Here is a 15,381-nt window from a genome sequence, read left to right as displayed (position 1 = left end):
TAACAACCATTTCTGAATGAATCCCAAGCCCAAGTTCATTCATTCATTCATTATCTGTAACCGCTTATCCAATTCAGGGTCGCGGTGGGTCCAGAGCCTACCTGGAATCATTGGGCACAAGGCGGGAATACACCCTGTAGGGGGCGCCAGTCCTTCACAGGGCAACACAGACACACGCACACATTCACTCACACCTACGGACACTTTTGAGTCGCCAATCCAACTACCAACGTGTGTTTTTGGACTGTGGGAGGAAACTGAAGCACCCGGAGGAAACCCACGCGGACACGGGGAGAACACACCAACTCTTCACAGACAGTCACCTGGAGCAGGAATCGAACCCACAACCTCCAGGCCCCTGGAGCTGTGTGACTGCGACACTACCTGCTGCGCCACCGTGCCACCCCCCAAGCCCAAGTATTTATATTTATCATTGCAGCATTACAGTTTCATATGCAGGGCCCACTGAGGGCTTAAATATCATACTCATTCAAAATTGGTGCCCAGCCTTACCCTACATAAACTAATATTCCTTCACATATCCTGAATCATTCATTCATTCATTATCTGTAACCCTCTTGTCCAGTTCAGGGTCACGGTGGGTCCAGAGCCTACCTGGAACCAGTCCTTCACAGGGCAACACAGACACACTTTTGAGTCGCCAATCCACCTACCAACATGTGTTTTTGGACTGTGGGAGGAAACCGGAGCACCCGGAGGAAACCCACGCAGACACAGGGAGAACACACCAACTCCTCACAGACAGTCACCCGGAGCGGGAATCAAACCCATAACCTCCAGGCCCCTGGAGCTGTGTGACGCTACCTGCTGCGCCACCATGCCACCCTATACTGAATCATTTTACAGTGATAAGTCTGTTAGATAATGAAAAGCTAAAATCACTGCAAACTTGGATTGAAAAATGGTCTGTTTAACTGGTTGTAAAGTTGTCTCATGAGGTCTGGCATAGGAAAATGAGCCATGGCATACTTTTGCCTGCAAAATTCAATCTTTTGTGAATGCTCCGTTTAAAGCTTCTATATTCACATGCATATAGTTTAGTGCTTCAAAAAAGCGGGACATGAATTTCTATAAACTTTTCACATTCATGTTGCCCCAGTGCCAACTTTTTTGGAGTGTGATGCAGGCATCTGATTAAAAAAGTTTTTATAGTCACAAAACTCACTGAAGATTCTTGTTTTTACTGCATTTTACAAATTGTTCCAGTATCAGTGATGTGCAATGAGATTTAGGGCACATTTATTTATTTATATATATATATATATATATATATATATATATATATATATATATATATATATATATATGTATATATATGTATATATATATATAAGAGATAAAATTATTACATTCTCAGTAATATGGTTTGATTAGGCAATGGTGTATTTCCTATTTAATATCACATTCTTAACACATAGTTGAGTCATTTTGTGATTTTGGTGCGGTCTGTTTTTAAATCTGATTTTAACTATCACTTGGTAGAAAGACATGAGGTTAACCAAGAAGTGCTTGTTAAATTTTCTAATGATTCGGACTCGCATTTGTGACCCTGACAGCTCTTTTGTGCCAAAAGATTTCAGATATTCAACAGAAATTAAAACATATATTGTATGGACTTACTTTTATTTAAATTAAGTCCATACACTTCTCAATCTGGACACAGACTTATGTTATTTTGTTGGGGAAGAGGATGACATGCAAATGCGAGGTCTACAAACAACATACTGGAGATTTTCACACAAATAGTCACTGGCACAGGTTCACCCCCAGATATGTGCTCTCACCTGTGGGGCTTTACGTAGTAAGAGAAAGAAATTATGTCCAGTCAGCTAACTGTACCACAGGTGACTATAGATTTAACACGGTGTCTGATACAGAAAAAGTCTTAATTGTGTGTCTCCAGCTTTTAATTTCTTGCCTTTTAAGAAGAATAACAAAAAAAGAAGTTGGTTTTTTCTTTTTAAAAAAAATATTGCATCCTTGTGACTACTTTCTGTTCCATCAGCACTTTTTAAATTAGAATAATAATCCAGTCATATTTATATTTAAATCATATTTAGAATAAAGTTCAAACTGACAGCTCTGTTTAAAGGAATTCTGTGGGTGTAGTTCCATCACATGCTTCCATCACCATCATCATCATCGAGAGCGTCATCATCATGACACTTTAAAAGAATCATTCGAAAGCGACGTGATTAGTTGTTTAATAACCTTCCTGTCTTTACTACCCCAGGCTACTGTGAAGAGTCATACCAAAGCTGAAAGTAAGTGCTGCATTGCTTTCTAGTTTAAAGAAGACTAACTGAAAACGAACTGAAGACTAACTAAAGTAAGATGCATGAAAAATTTTAGGCTTCTTACTGTTATCATAGCTTCAATTACTGAGTGATAAAGTTATATGTTGGTAGTAGCTGCAGAGTAATAATCTGGAAGGTTTAAGCAATGGAGTCTAATCATGATAAGCTGATTTCAGTGAAAATTATCAGATTAATGTGATACAGAAACACTAAACCACAACAGAATGGTAAGCAAAAATGAAAATGATGAAAATGAAAATGAAAATGATGCTAAACAGTTTTCTATACTTTGGTCTATTAATTGGCTTTTACTGAGCATTTAAAACTATTCCATCATTCATGTACAGTGCAAATATCACTGTTAGTCACTGAGCACACACATACTGCATATTGGCATTACTTTATGTACAGCTTGCAAAACAGAGATTATTGGATGAATGTACTGTAGCATGCTCCTTTGTTTTTATTCATTAGATTATTGTTTTGATTTTTCCCTCTTTGCATTCATTTTCTGTAAATGTAATGATGCGTTCCGAGCGTTCAAACAATCAATGGGTGCAAGACAGGAACTTATCAATGATAAGTACAGGAACAAAGTGTTTTATTATTGTGCAACTTTTATTATTACACAGAGCTTCCAATAAAAATAGCTAGTTTCTTTATGAAAATGTCATTAAGGTGGATCAGATCGAGTCAATTTATTTAGCTTATTTTACCTGCTTTAGCTTTACATGCTGGGATGATTTTGGCAAAACATTTAATCACAGATATTAATATTTCTATAAAATATTACATAGTAAAACAGTTTTGAAAAAAAAAACACATTAAAAACTAAGTTATTTTCATCTTTATTTTCTCTTAACAATGTCACTGTTTTTCCAGAGATGGTTTGGCTGTTATTGTCTTTGGTGTTGCTAGCACCTGGGCTATCAAAAGGCTGGTTTTTCAGTAAGAAATGGGTGGACCCTGAAGTTTATATGAACATTGTAAGTGATTGGAGAGTATTATCATTTTATTGTATATGACTTGTTATATATCACCAACACAATTTAGATGTTTTGCAGAAAGGCAATGCTTGTATCCTGTTTACAATGAGAACTGAGTGTACATGTGATCAGGCCTGCAATTAACATTTATTTAAATTTGAATATTAAATAACAACCCCCTTGGAAAACTACTGTTTTCTTTCAGCAAATAAAGTGCTGGCTGTTTTTTGCACACTGTTACAGCAATAAATATTTACATGCAAGATAAAGTTACATATTTTGTCCTGTATTATAATGTTTTTGTTTATATTATTGCTGCCCTGTAAACTGCTCCTTTTAAAATTGTTGTGTCGGTGTGTGACAGAGTGAGATCACCAGGTACTGGGGTTATCCAGCAGAAGAGTTTGAGGTGGTCACTGAGGACGGCTACATACTGAGTGTCAACAGAATCCCACATGGCATCCAAAATAAAGTCTCGCAAGGTGAGACTTGAGGAATATACAGTGTACAGCCTAATGTACAGAACATTGACACACCGTTCCCCAAAAAACACCAATTGTCCAATGTTATCAGCCCTGTATCTATATGGGAGCTTTTTAAGTGTGCTCAAATGTGTGCTGGGTTCCTTAAATACCAAATGCCACTGAGCTACTTTGTTCACTAAAGGATCATTATTTCTACCTCATTATACCTAGTATTGAGCTGTTAATTTAGTTTAATTAATTTATAGGGTGGTTTGTACAGCAGGTATTACCACAGAGTACCTTCATAGGATTCCATGTCCTAGCCCCAAGTGAGCAAGCTGAGGTGAAAATGCCAAGGAAAAACTCCCTCGAGCAAAAGGAAGAGGAACCAAGACTAAAAAGTGGAACCTGTCCTTCTATTTTAAACACCAAAATTTTCAATAAATAGACCACTCATCTCTGTTAGCAGTATGGTGTAGGAGATAGGATTCCCAAATCACACTTTAGTTTGATGATCTTTTTTGTGATTTCTGATTCTTGCAGATCCCAGGCCTGTAGTGTTCCTCCAGCATGGTCTCCTGGCTGCAGGGAGTAACTGGATTTCTAATCTCCCCAGCAACAGCATTGGTTTCCTCCTGGCTGATGCTGGCTTCGATGTGTGGCTGGGTAACAGTCGTGGGAACACATGGTCAAGAAAACATATCAGGCTTAACCCTAAAAGAAATCAATACTGGAAGTTTAGGTTAGATTCCATTTTTCTGTTTATGAACTTCAAATTTTTTTAGTAAGATGAATGTTTTAAACAACTATTCAGGATTAAACTTAAATGTGGAGGTAGAGTAACATAGTTACTGGTGTTTTTCAATACCTTATTGGTTCATTGTGTGTCATTGTGGCAGCCGTGATGAAATGGCAAAGAAGGATCTTCCAGCGGTGATAAACTTCATCACAAAAAAAACAGCACAGGAGAAGATCTTCTATGTTGGCCATTCTCAGGGAACTACTATTGGTAGAGTATCAAAAATTACACTTGGCGAATAATCTAGATGTCTTTTTTTATTTACAGCTATAAATAATGTATTCTCCAATGTATTACTAAATGTTTTATTCTGTATTATAAGATGTACAAGATATGTTTGAATATTTCAGTCTAGGAAATACTTTTAAATGTAATTTTGGGACCAATACTGTGTTTGAAAAATAATTGAGAGTATATCAAATGCATGACAAAAAATGTTTTTGCAGCCTTTATGGCATTTTCAGCATTACCAGAATTGGCTAAGAAAATCAAGATGTTTTTTGCCCTGGCCCCTGTTGCCACACTGTCCTACACAACAAGCCCAATGGCCAAACTCAGCATCCTTCCAGAAAAATGGGTTTGGGTGAGCATGTGCACAGTATCACACACACATTCAAGGCCTACACATTTGTTGAATCTGTGAATTATGTGTTGTTTCTTCTGTATTTCACAGGGGTTATTTGGCAAGAAAGACTTTTTTCCTCAAAATGAACTCATCAAATTTTTTGCTACAAAATTCTGCACCAAGAAACATGCCGATGTGTTGTGCCGAAACATAGTCTTCCGCCTGTTTGGCTTTGATAAGACGAACCTGAACATGGTACGTTAAAGACTTATTCTTCCTCTATGAAGCAAGACTAATTTTTCTCAACTAAATTGGATTCCCTAAAATCATTTTTAATGTTCTTCTGACCCATAACACTATTTAGTAGCATATGTTTGGACCACTTCCTTCCTGTCCACAATTTATGTTTGTTTCTGCCACTTACCAGACAAGAATACCTGTGTATATCTCACACAGCCCAGCTGGAACATCAGTGCAGAACATGGTGCACTGGGCTCAGGTAATCCCCATCATGATTACTTACATTTCATAGACACTGAAAAAATAAGTGATATTTCTAGAAAGTGCACTTGAAGATGGCTTTAACTTTTCAAATTGTCAGTGTTTGCATGAACTTATATAGAGCATAGACACAGACATTCTGTAACAACACAGTGTTGTTGTATGGTATTGGGGGGGGCACACTACAGATATCCCTGCTAAAAACCCTGCAGAGTCCACCAAATCCAGGTGAATCTATGAAGAGCTTTGTTCTCCCTTTCTCTTCATGAGTTTCCTCCAGGTGCTCTTGCTTTCACGTAAAAGCAGAGAACAGAAGTTGCTACATAACTGTGCAAAACTGCCCACAAATGTGTGTATATAGGTGCTTTTCCACTGCATTGTGTAGGTTCAGCTCGGCATGGTTTGACCTTTTTTCCCCTGATCAAATTTCCACCATCACAGCTTCACTGCGAAATGTAGCTGGTGACGTACCAAAACCCCATCTGTAACTGTGGGCTTTGAAAACCACAACAATGGAGGTGGCAGCATCTGGCGCTGTTAATTCGTGTATTCACATGGTTCTTTTATTTTCTTAGACTGAACACGACTCTGCACCATAGTTCTCACAGATCAGCAGTTTTTTTTGCACGTCCACAGCTCACTGGAGTTTTTCAACCACAATCCAAGAATCGTTTGAACATCTGCTAAAGACCACAGTGTAGTTTAACAAGCAGAGTTTGTTCTGATAAAAATGTGACCACTGCAGTAACTTGGAGGTTTTACAGATTTAATTTATTTTTTATTTAAAGTTACACTTGTAAACCCAAGGATGCTTTACAATCAACACAACGTTCACTAGGCACTAGGGTTTCACCCAGGATAGAGCGCCAATCCATATCTGGGTGCACACATACAGACATCCATTCACATACACACTTATTCACTCACACCAGGACATTTATTAGAGAAACCAATTCACCTAACCTCCGTGTTTTTTTGGACTGTGAGAGGAGATCATGGAAACTCCACCCAGATGGGACTTGAACCTAAGATCCCAGCTAACTACTATGCCACTGTGCTGCCTAAGATAACTAGTTTGTGCTAGAGGCCTGCATTTCATGGTGAGTCAGAGCTCTGCAAGGTTTACACATCATGTTTAGTACATGCTCAGTTCACTTGGAACCTTGTGTGAGCTGGAAGGAAAATGTACTGGCTTTCAGGGACAAGGTATCAGATTTGCCTAGTGGGAAAGCAAAAAAAATCCAAGTTGAGCCAAGCTGAGTAGGCTCCATGACTGACTGGGTGAGTTTGTGTTGCCCTGCAATGGAGTGGTGCCTAGTCCTGGTTTTTTTTTTCTGCTATGCACCCAATGATAACATGACGCTGCTAAGGATAAAGTGGTTACAGAAGAGTGATGTGTGAATAAAAGTGAGGCTTTAAGACACTGATAATAATGATGTGTAATTCCAAGTCTGTGTTCCATGCACCACACTTAACCATACAGCTCTAAGATATTTACTGATAGTTAATATATCAATCGTCTTACAGCAGATTAGAATTTATAAGCAAATTTAGAATGTTAGTCTACTGGCCCTTTTCCACTCCATGGTACCTACTCTATTCAACTCTACTTGCTTTTCAGTCCCTGGTACATGATTCGTTTTCCGCTAGCACAGCTTCCATCTGAAAATTTAAGCGTTGTTTACTTATCATAGGTATCTGCAAAAGTGCCATACGTTACTCATTCATTCATTGTCTTTAACTGCTTATCCAGCCCAGGGTCACGGTGGGTCCGGACCCTACCCAGAATCACTGGGCACAAGGTAGGAACACACTCTGGAGGGGGCACAAGCCCTTTACAGGGGAACACACACTCACACATTCACTCACACATTTTGAGTCGCCAATCCATCTATCCATGTGTGTTTTTGAACCATGAGAGGAAACTGAAGCACCTGGAGGAAACCCATATGTACACGAGGAGAACACACCAAACTTCTCACAGACCCAGGATCCTGGAGCTGTGTGACTCATAAAAGTTACTCATACTCAAGTTACTCATAAAAGTGCTATAGTGATATTCACATTAAGTGCTTACACAGAATTCTTTTAACAGGCTTTGAAAAGTGGAAAACTCATGTCATATGACTATGGAAAAGCTGGAAATAAGGCACATTACAACCAGGTACAGCACAAGATAATAGTTATGATCAAACTTCCAGAAACTTGTTTAATTTTTTTCCTTTCTCACAAAAGTACATTTTCTTCTCTCTGACCAGTTGACCCCTCCTGAGTACAACGTGAAGGACATGATGGTGCCCACTGCTTTGTGGTCTGGAGGAGAAGACATCTTGGCAAATCCACGGGATGTTGCAAAGTTGCGCACCCTGATTCCAAACCTTGTATACCATTGTCAGGTCTTGCACTGGGGGCATCTGGATTTCATCTGGGGTCTGGATGCTCCACAAGAAATGTATGACCAAATGATCCAACTAATGAGAGTGCATGGGTGAAAATTTCTTTTTTTTTCCAGCAATGATGACAAAAACATTTCATATTTAAGTTTATAAAAACCCCAGCATAAACAATTTCCATCATGTGGACAACAAAGAATGAACGTAAGGGGCCATGTCACAATTATCACACCATTTTAGTTTGTTTTTATACTTAAGTGTCTAAAATAACGTGAATATATACAAGACTTTAACAAGACATTGTGCCATTTCTCAAGAAGACAGACCTTTATTCAACTTACACTGTCACCAAAACAAATGGACCCTGTTAAAAATAAGCAATTATGTCTCCAGAATTTCTTTAAGTATAATTGTTTTTTTGTTTTTTTTTTTGTTTTTTTTTGTAATTCCTATACTATAACAAATTTATATGCATGCGAAACTTTTAAAATAATATGATTTATTCATTTAATTCATTCCATGTCTGAAACCGCTCATACAGTTCAGGGTCGCGGTGGATCCAGAGCCTACCCGGAATCACTGGGCGCAAGGCGGGATCACACCCTGAAGGGGGCATCATTCCTTCATAATATCATTTAGTTTTGTCATTTTGCATGTTCACTGCCTGTATATGTATTTTTTTTATGAAAACTAAACTTTTTTAAAGTATTGGTTTCATGAATCTAAATGTAATAAACATCTGCCGAAAATAAAATATTAGTGGTGCCTTCATGAACTTAATCTTTTATTTAAAATTTCTTCACACCAGGCTTGCTGAAGCATATTTTCACCTGAAGATATCATAGAGTAAAATTGCTGGAGTGTGCTGTCAACATCAGTCCAAAGTCTGCAATTTTAAATATACTTACTCGCTGACATCACAAACACGTTCAGGCAGCCTGAAACAGTGGCATCTTGAGGTTATTCATGTCATATATGCAAAACTTCATTAGCTGTTAATGAAGTCTGTAACTCAAAACAGAAGTTCCCACATACCAAGTTGTAGTGGTGTATAAATGTCAGAGAGATATTTTGCACAGTCCTCGTGAGGATAACGATAAAAAGACTATATAAAAAGACTTACATCTATAAGTTAATCATCTTTCAATCTGATCTTTATAAGAGGTCTTAAAATGCTGAACTTTGCTCTAAGTCCCAGGCTGGGATTTTAAAATGGGCAGCTGCTTTGCATTAGCAGTTGTTAAATTCCAGCCTGGAACCTGTGGCTTTGTTGTTGTGTGATGAAGCCATGATTTCATAGCCTCCCCTCCCATACCTGATTGGCCACTTTGGATCTGTGATGTGGGAAATTATCAGTGCAGGCAGAATAACGTCAGGCCCCGTCCACACAGATCTGTATTTAATTAAAAAATGAGAATTTTGTCTGTGTTTTAGGTCACTGAATATGAAGGTTTTTGAAATTGCTCTCCAAGGTGGAGATTTTGGAAAACGCCTTTGCCACTGTTCTCATGTGAGAATGCTGATGTCACACAGCGTGCCTATGTCTGGCTGAAACGCAGAAACTTCCTCACTATGGAATGCTGTTTTGGTCTTTATGTCTACACTGACGTCCATGTTAACACGCTAATTTAGAATGTCTTAAGACAAAAAAATGTGCCGTCTTAAGACATAACTTTTGTACGTCTTAAGGTGACAGAAAATGCTGTGTTAACATGTCACTTTTGGACATCTTAAGACATTTAGATGATAAGAGACTTACATATTATTGGTTGGCATCAATATACCCATCCCTTGTGGATGCAGGGGCTACGGTTTAATCATATGGGCTGTACATTGTGGTCATATGGGCACTACATTGTAGTGATGTGAGCTTTACGTGGGTCGTTTCTGTATGGAACGCCGTTGGGCTCTAAACGTGTGAACACCTGCACGTTAACACGTTATTAAATTTTTTTTTGTCTTAACACGTATAATTTAGTTGTGATAACATGACCAAAAAGAACACGTTTACACTCTTTTTAAGGTTTACGCTAATGGGAGGCCTCAAATCCGGGTGTACTTACATATTCATAATAGGACATAATAGCAGTGTGGAGACAGCAATACTAGCAAGCTGACCCCATGGCAACTGGAGGTTTATTTTTCACAATAAAAGACTCTGGTATTTAATGCCTTAAAATTTGTAAACATGCATATTATTATATAATTACATAAAATGCTCTAAAGGTTTTCATAATTTTATATCAAACAAGCATCACTATTCACTCACACTATGTATGACACATACTGAGGCTTAATTCATTCACATTTAAAAATTATATACATTCTTTTAATGGCATACTGCTAAACAATAGTGTCAATACAAACCCATAGTGAAACGATCCTCCTATTTCTGAAAACATGTAGAATATGTTCAAAGATACATTAATTTACTCATGTTTTATTTATTTATGTATATATCTACTTCTATATATACATTAAAATGTGAGAGGTTAAATCTCCTTGAAAATGGAATTGAACAAGATATCTGAATTACAAAATGGCTTTTTTTTCAACAGTGAATTCTGTGGTCATCTTTGAATATCTATATTTCTACACACACAGTGTGTGTGTGTGTGTGTGTGTGTGTGTGTGTGTGTGTTTGTATGTGTGTGTGTGAGCTATGCCTTGTGCTTTAAAATGTTCAACAATATAATGTATTTATATTTATACAAAATCTCCCAAAAGACATTGTTCATAACATTAAACAGTGGATTTTTTTCATTATTTGGTAAGTTAAGGCTTTATGTTGTTTCAGCAATAACTCTATAAACCAGTAGGTGGCAGTAAAGCATCATGCTTCACGAGCATCATGATTCTCCACAGCGAAAAAATCCAAATACATAAATTTAACGTTTGAAACGTGTCAACATAAATATCTTAGTGTGTTAACACAAAATTCTATGCAATGTTTTAACATGGAGAATCCAACATGTTTTGAGCGCAAAGGCATTCCATATTTCTGGGGCTGCGTATCCATCACGTGTCTTATACGCAGCTGTGACGTTGTGTTTGGAATAGTCCCTGTCTGCAGGATGGGTTTATTTGGACGGGGAATTTGGGAATTTGGAAATTCGTGGAGTAAACGTGATGGCATCCAGAAACATTTTGAGTGACTGCCATAGAATTTTGTTTTAATATACAAGGAAACAAGCTTTCTCTGTAATCTTTACTTAAAGAAAAAAATTGTCCTCCTTTGTTGTGGTTCTAAATGGTGATTAAATAATTTGTACACATAAATGTGTAATTTTACACATAAAGTGCTTAAGATTTTTCCACAGTACTTACAAGGAGCATCAGCTGAATTGAGTAAGCTGCTTTCAGAAGGTGCAGAAGGCAGGGCTTTTTGCAGTGTTTGGGTTTCCACTCAGAAGCTGATGTAGTGGCAGCACCCAATTTTAAACGTCCAAAAGCGACGTGTTAACAGTGCATTTTCTGTCGCCTTAAGATCCAAATGCCTTAAGACGTACAAAAGTTAAGACATTCTAAATTCATTTGTTAACATGGATGTCAATGTAGGCATAAAGACCCAAACAGAGTTCCATTATGGCATGCATTTGGGGCCAAAATTATCTTGATTCTAAAATATGTGTGTTGATGTATTGAGAAATAGTTCTTTTCTGTGTACATATTTTTACGTCTGCAGGGATTTGTTTTTTAATATGTGCAGACATCTAATTGTACAACCTCTTGGCCTTATCGCTAAAGTTGCAACATTCTGCCAGTAGATGATGGTATTTACTTACACATTGAAGAAAGTTGGAAAGTGAACGTGAATGTTTTATTAACCTGCTGCTTTATTTATTTATAACTTGTAGGATATTTTTTATAGGCTGATTACTTTAGATTTGATTATTATAATAAATGTAGTATGATGTAAATATACATTTATAGCATTAAACACCATTAGGTTATTACTTTGAATAAGCAATTATTTTAATAAAGAAAATACAATTTAAAATATAAAACAAAAATAAAGCAAGTTAAGTATGTAGACACATATATTAAATGTAATTCTAATAAATCTGGAAACACTCTAAAAGTGATCCAGAATTGTTATTTTGTTCAATAACAAGCAGCCATAATCATTTAGATATGAAGATTTCTTCCGGTTCCATAGTCAAAAGAAGCATGCAAAATATCTGGTTCTCACACTGCCATGGTCGTTTGTGAGGTGACTTTTAAAATGTCAGAAAGAATATAATAATAATAATAATAATAATAGTGAATTATAGTTTTATTGTATATATATTCAAAAGCGTATTGCTTTACACAAGACCGTAACATTAGTACAGATCATGTTAAGTCTCTCTCTCAATCACTAAATGGTAAAACAACCAGCGTTCTGGGCAATTTTTTTAAAATCATAAAAACATAAAATGGGAGTTTATTTATTGAGGAAAATTGTCAATGATATTACATATCTGTGAGTGGGAAAATATATGAACTGTTAGGTTATCATTCATTCATTATCTGTAACCGCTTATCCAATTCAGGGTCACGGTGGGTCCAGAACCTACCTGGAATCATTGGGCGCAAGGCAGGTTATAAACCCTTGAGGGGGTCCCAGTCCTTCACAGGGCAACACAGACACACACACATTCACTCACACCTACGGACACTTTGGAGTCACCAATCCACCTACCAACGTGTGTTTTTGGACGGTGGGAGGAAACCGGAGTACCCAGAGGAAATCCATGCAGACATGTGGAGAACACACCAACTCCACAATTTTTACTGTTCAACTGTGTGAGGTCTTTGAAGAGCTGGCTGCAAACCTGCTTTATGTTTTCTGGTGTTTCTGTACTTGAAAAACCTAGTAAGGGAAAAATGGACCACATTAGTGACTTCTCTGAAGTTCTTGAGAATTATCACGTTATAATAACTTAAAAGTGTAGTTACAATAAACAATACATAAAAACTGAAACATACAATAATTAACAGCATAAAAATATATACAGTAAGATTAGATAAATGGGCAGAAAGAGAAAATGAACAGAGAATATATTGGGAGGGGTAACTGCAGGAAATAGAATATGAAAATCAAAAAAAGAACCTGCTGGACTTCTTATGACAGTGACCTGGCTGGCAGTCCCAGCAAATTTGTCTGGGATTAACTGAAATTTAGATACTAAAAAAAAAAAAGAGGCCAATACCTACACTATAACCCTGTCCAACCCCTGTATATATATATATATATATATACAGGGGTTGGACAGGGTTACGGTGTAGGTATTGGCCTCTTTTTGCAGCCAATACAGCGTCAATTCGTCTTGGGAATGACATACACACGTCCTGCACAGTGGTCAGAGGGATTTTAAGCCATTCTTCTTGCAGGATAGTTGCCAGGTCATTACGTGATGCTGGTGGAGGAAAACGTTTCCTGACTCGCTCCTCCAAAACACCCCAAAGTGGCTCAATAATATTTAGATCTGGTGACTGTGCAGGCCATGGGAGATGTTCAACTTCACTTTCATGTTCATCAAACCAATCTTTCACCAGTCTTGCTGTGTGTATTGGTGCATTGTCATTCTGATACATGGCACCGCCTTCAGGATACAATGTTTGAACCATTGGATGCACATGGTCCTCCAGAATGGTTCGGTAGTCCTTGGCAGTGACACGCCCATCTAGCACAAGTATTGGGCCAAGGGAATGCCATGATATGGCAGCCCAAACCATCAATAATCCAGCCCCTTGCTTCACTCTGGGCATGCAGCAGTCTGGGTGGTACGCTTCTTTGGGGCTTCTCCACACCGTAACTCTCCCGGATGTGGGGAAAACAGTAAAGGTGGACTCATCAGAGAACAATACATGTTTCACATTGTCCACAGCCCAAGATTTGTGCTCCTTGCACCATTGAAACTGACATTTGGCATTGGCATGAGTGACCAAAGGTTTGGCTACAGCAGCCCGGCCGTGTATATTGACCTTGTGGAGCTCCCGACGGACAGTTCTGGTGGAAACAGGAGAGTTGAGTTGCACATTTAATTTTTCCATGATTTGGGCAGACATGGTTTTATGTTTTTTTGGATACAATCCGGGTTAGCACCCGAACATTCCATTTCATATGGGTATGTCACCCATAATGTTGTGTGCTTTGCAATATTTTGAGCAAAACTGTGCTCTTACCCTCTGCTAATTGAACCTTCACACTCTGCTCTTACTGGCGCAGTTAATAAAGATTTGCCACCAGGCTGGTCCAGTTTAGCCATGAATCCTCCCACACTAAAATGTCAGGTGTTTCAGTTTCATTGTCCAGCCCCTGTATATATATATATATATATATATATATATATACATTATTAATTATCACCTCACTCTACAATTTCCTTATCCTGTATCTGTGTTATATATATATATATATATATATATATATATATATATATATATATATATATATATATATATATATATATATATATATATATATATATATATATATATATATATATATAAATATATATTGGTGCAACCTCACTATACAAACATGATGCTTGGTCAAAAATCAAAAGTGCAAAGAGAACCAGCAACACTTGTTGAATAAAAATTGCAGCTTGTATAATATACCAACACGTTCAACAGGCTCATAACCGCGACCCTGATTAAGCAGCACATAGGCCTTCATCTAGACCGAACATTTTATTCAAGTGCTGTCAATTGCTGTATGGCGTTCGTAAGCCTTTGGCGACATCTAGCGAATATTTTTGTAGGCTACAGCAGGCTTTATTTAATATTATGCAGGGTTATCTGCAATAACAAATGTGTTAGGACATTCAAATAGAGAGAGATAGTCTCAAAATACTAGACAGTGGTTTAAATAATATTCCACCAATTAGACACACGCCACAAATATGTTTCACTATTCACAAATAAATATAAATATATCCCAATCTGTTTCTCACGGTCTGCAATTTTTACAAATAAAGTTAAATTCATAAATATATATTGTGGTTTTCATGGATATGTCATTATTTTTATGTGAAAATAAATGCAAATGCAGGTGTTTATGAATAAATGCAAGTTCATGTCCTTGCAGTGTAGAAGGTGACATTAAATATTAAATATGTAATTCATTAATTATAATACGAATGATGCATTTTATTATTTTATACTTTAATTATTATATGTGTGTAGCACATTTTGCCAGAGAGCAATCTTTCACTGCCTTTAAATGAATGTTGATTCAATGTCAGAATTTCAACACTAACCGATGCTTATGAGGCAATGTTAAATGAAGGTTGTTTTTCCGTCATCAACGTAAAAAGATGTAATAGAACCATACTTCAAAGCTTATTCAATTTTCTTTGCTATCT

At 37.2% G+C, this 15,381-nt stretch overlaps 1 protein-coding gene across 1 annotated transcript; it reads left to right on the top strand.

The window, feature by feature from the left end:
• Window positions 1–3,280: 3,280 nt before the first annotated feature.
• Window positions 3,281–8,125, top strand: LOC136692173 (lysosomal acid lipase/cholesteryl ester hydrolase-like). Its single transcript, XM_066665350.1, has 9 exons — window positions 3,281–3,304; window positions 3,669–3,786; window positions 4,312–4,510; window positions 4,668–4,777; window positions 5,014–5,150; window positions 5,241–5,387; window positions 5,560–5,631; window positions 7,729–7,797; window positions 7,892–8,125. Exons 1-9 carry the CDS (start codon window positions 3,296–3,298, stop codon window positions 8,123–8,125), a joined length of 1,095 nt encoding a protein of 364 aa, XP_066521447.1. The 5' UTR covers window positions 3,281–3,295.
• The last annotated feature ends 7,256 nt before the right edge of the window (window positions 8,126–15,381 follow it).

This window comes from Hoplias malabaricus, chromosome 3 (assembly GCF_029633855.1).
Source record: "Hoplias malabaricus isolate fHopMal1 chromosome 3, fHopMal1.hap1, whole genome shotgun sequence".
NCBI lineage: Eukaryota > Metazoa > Chordata > Actinopteri > Characiformes > Erythrinidae > Hoplias > Hoplias malabaricus.
This window is presented reverse-complemented; position numbering and strand designations above follow the sequence as displayed.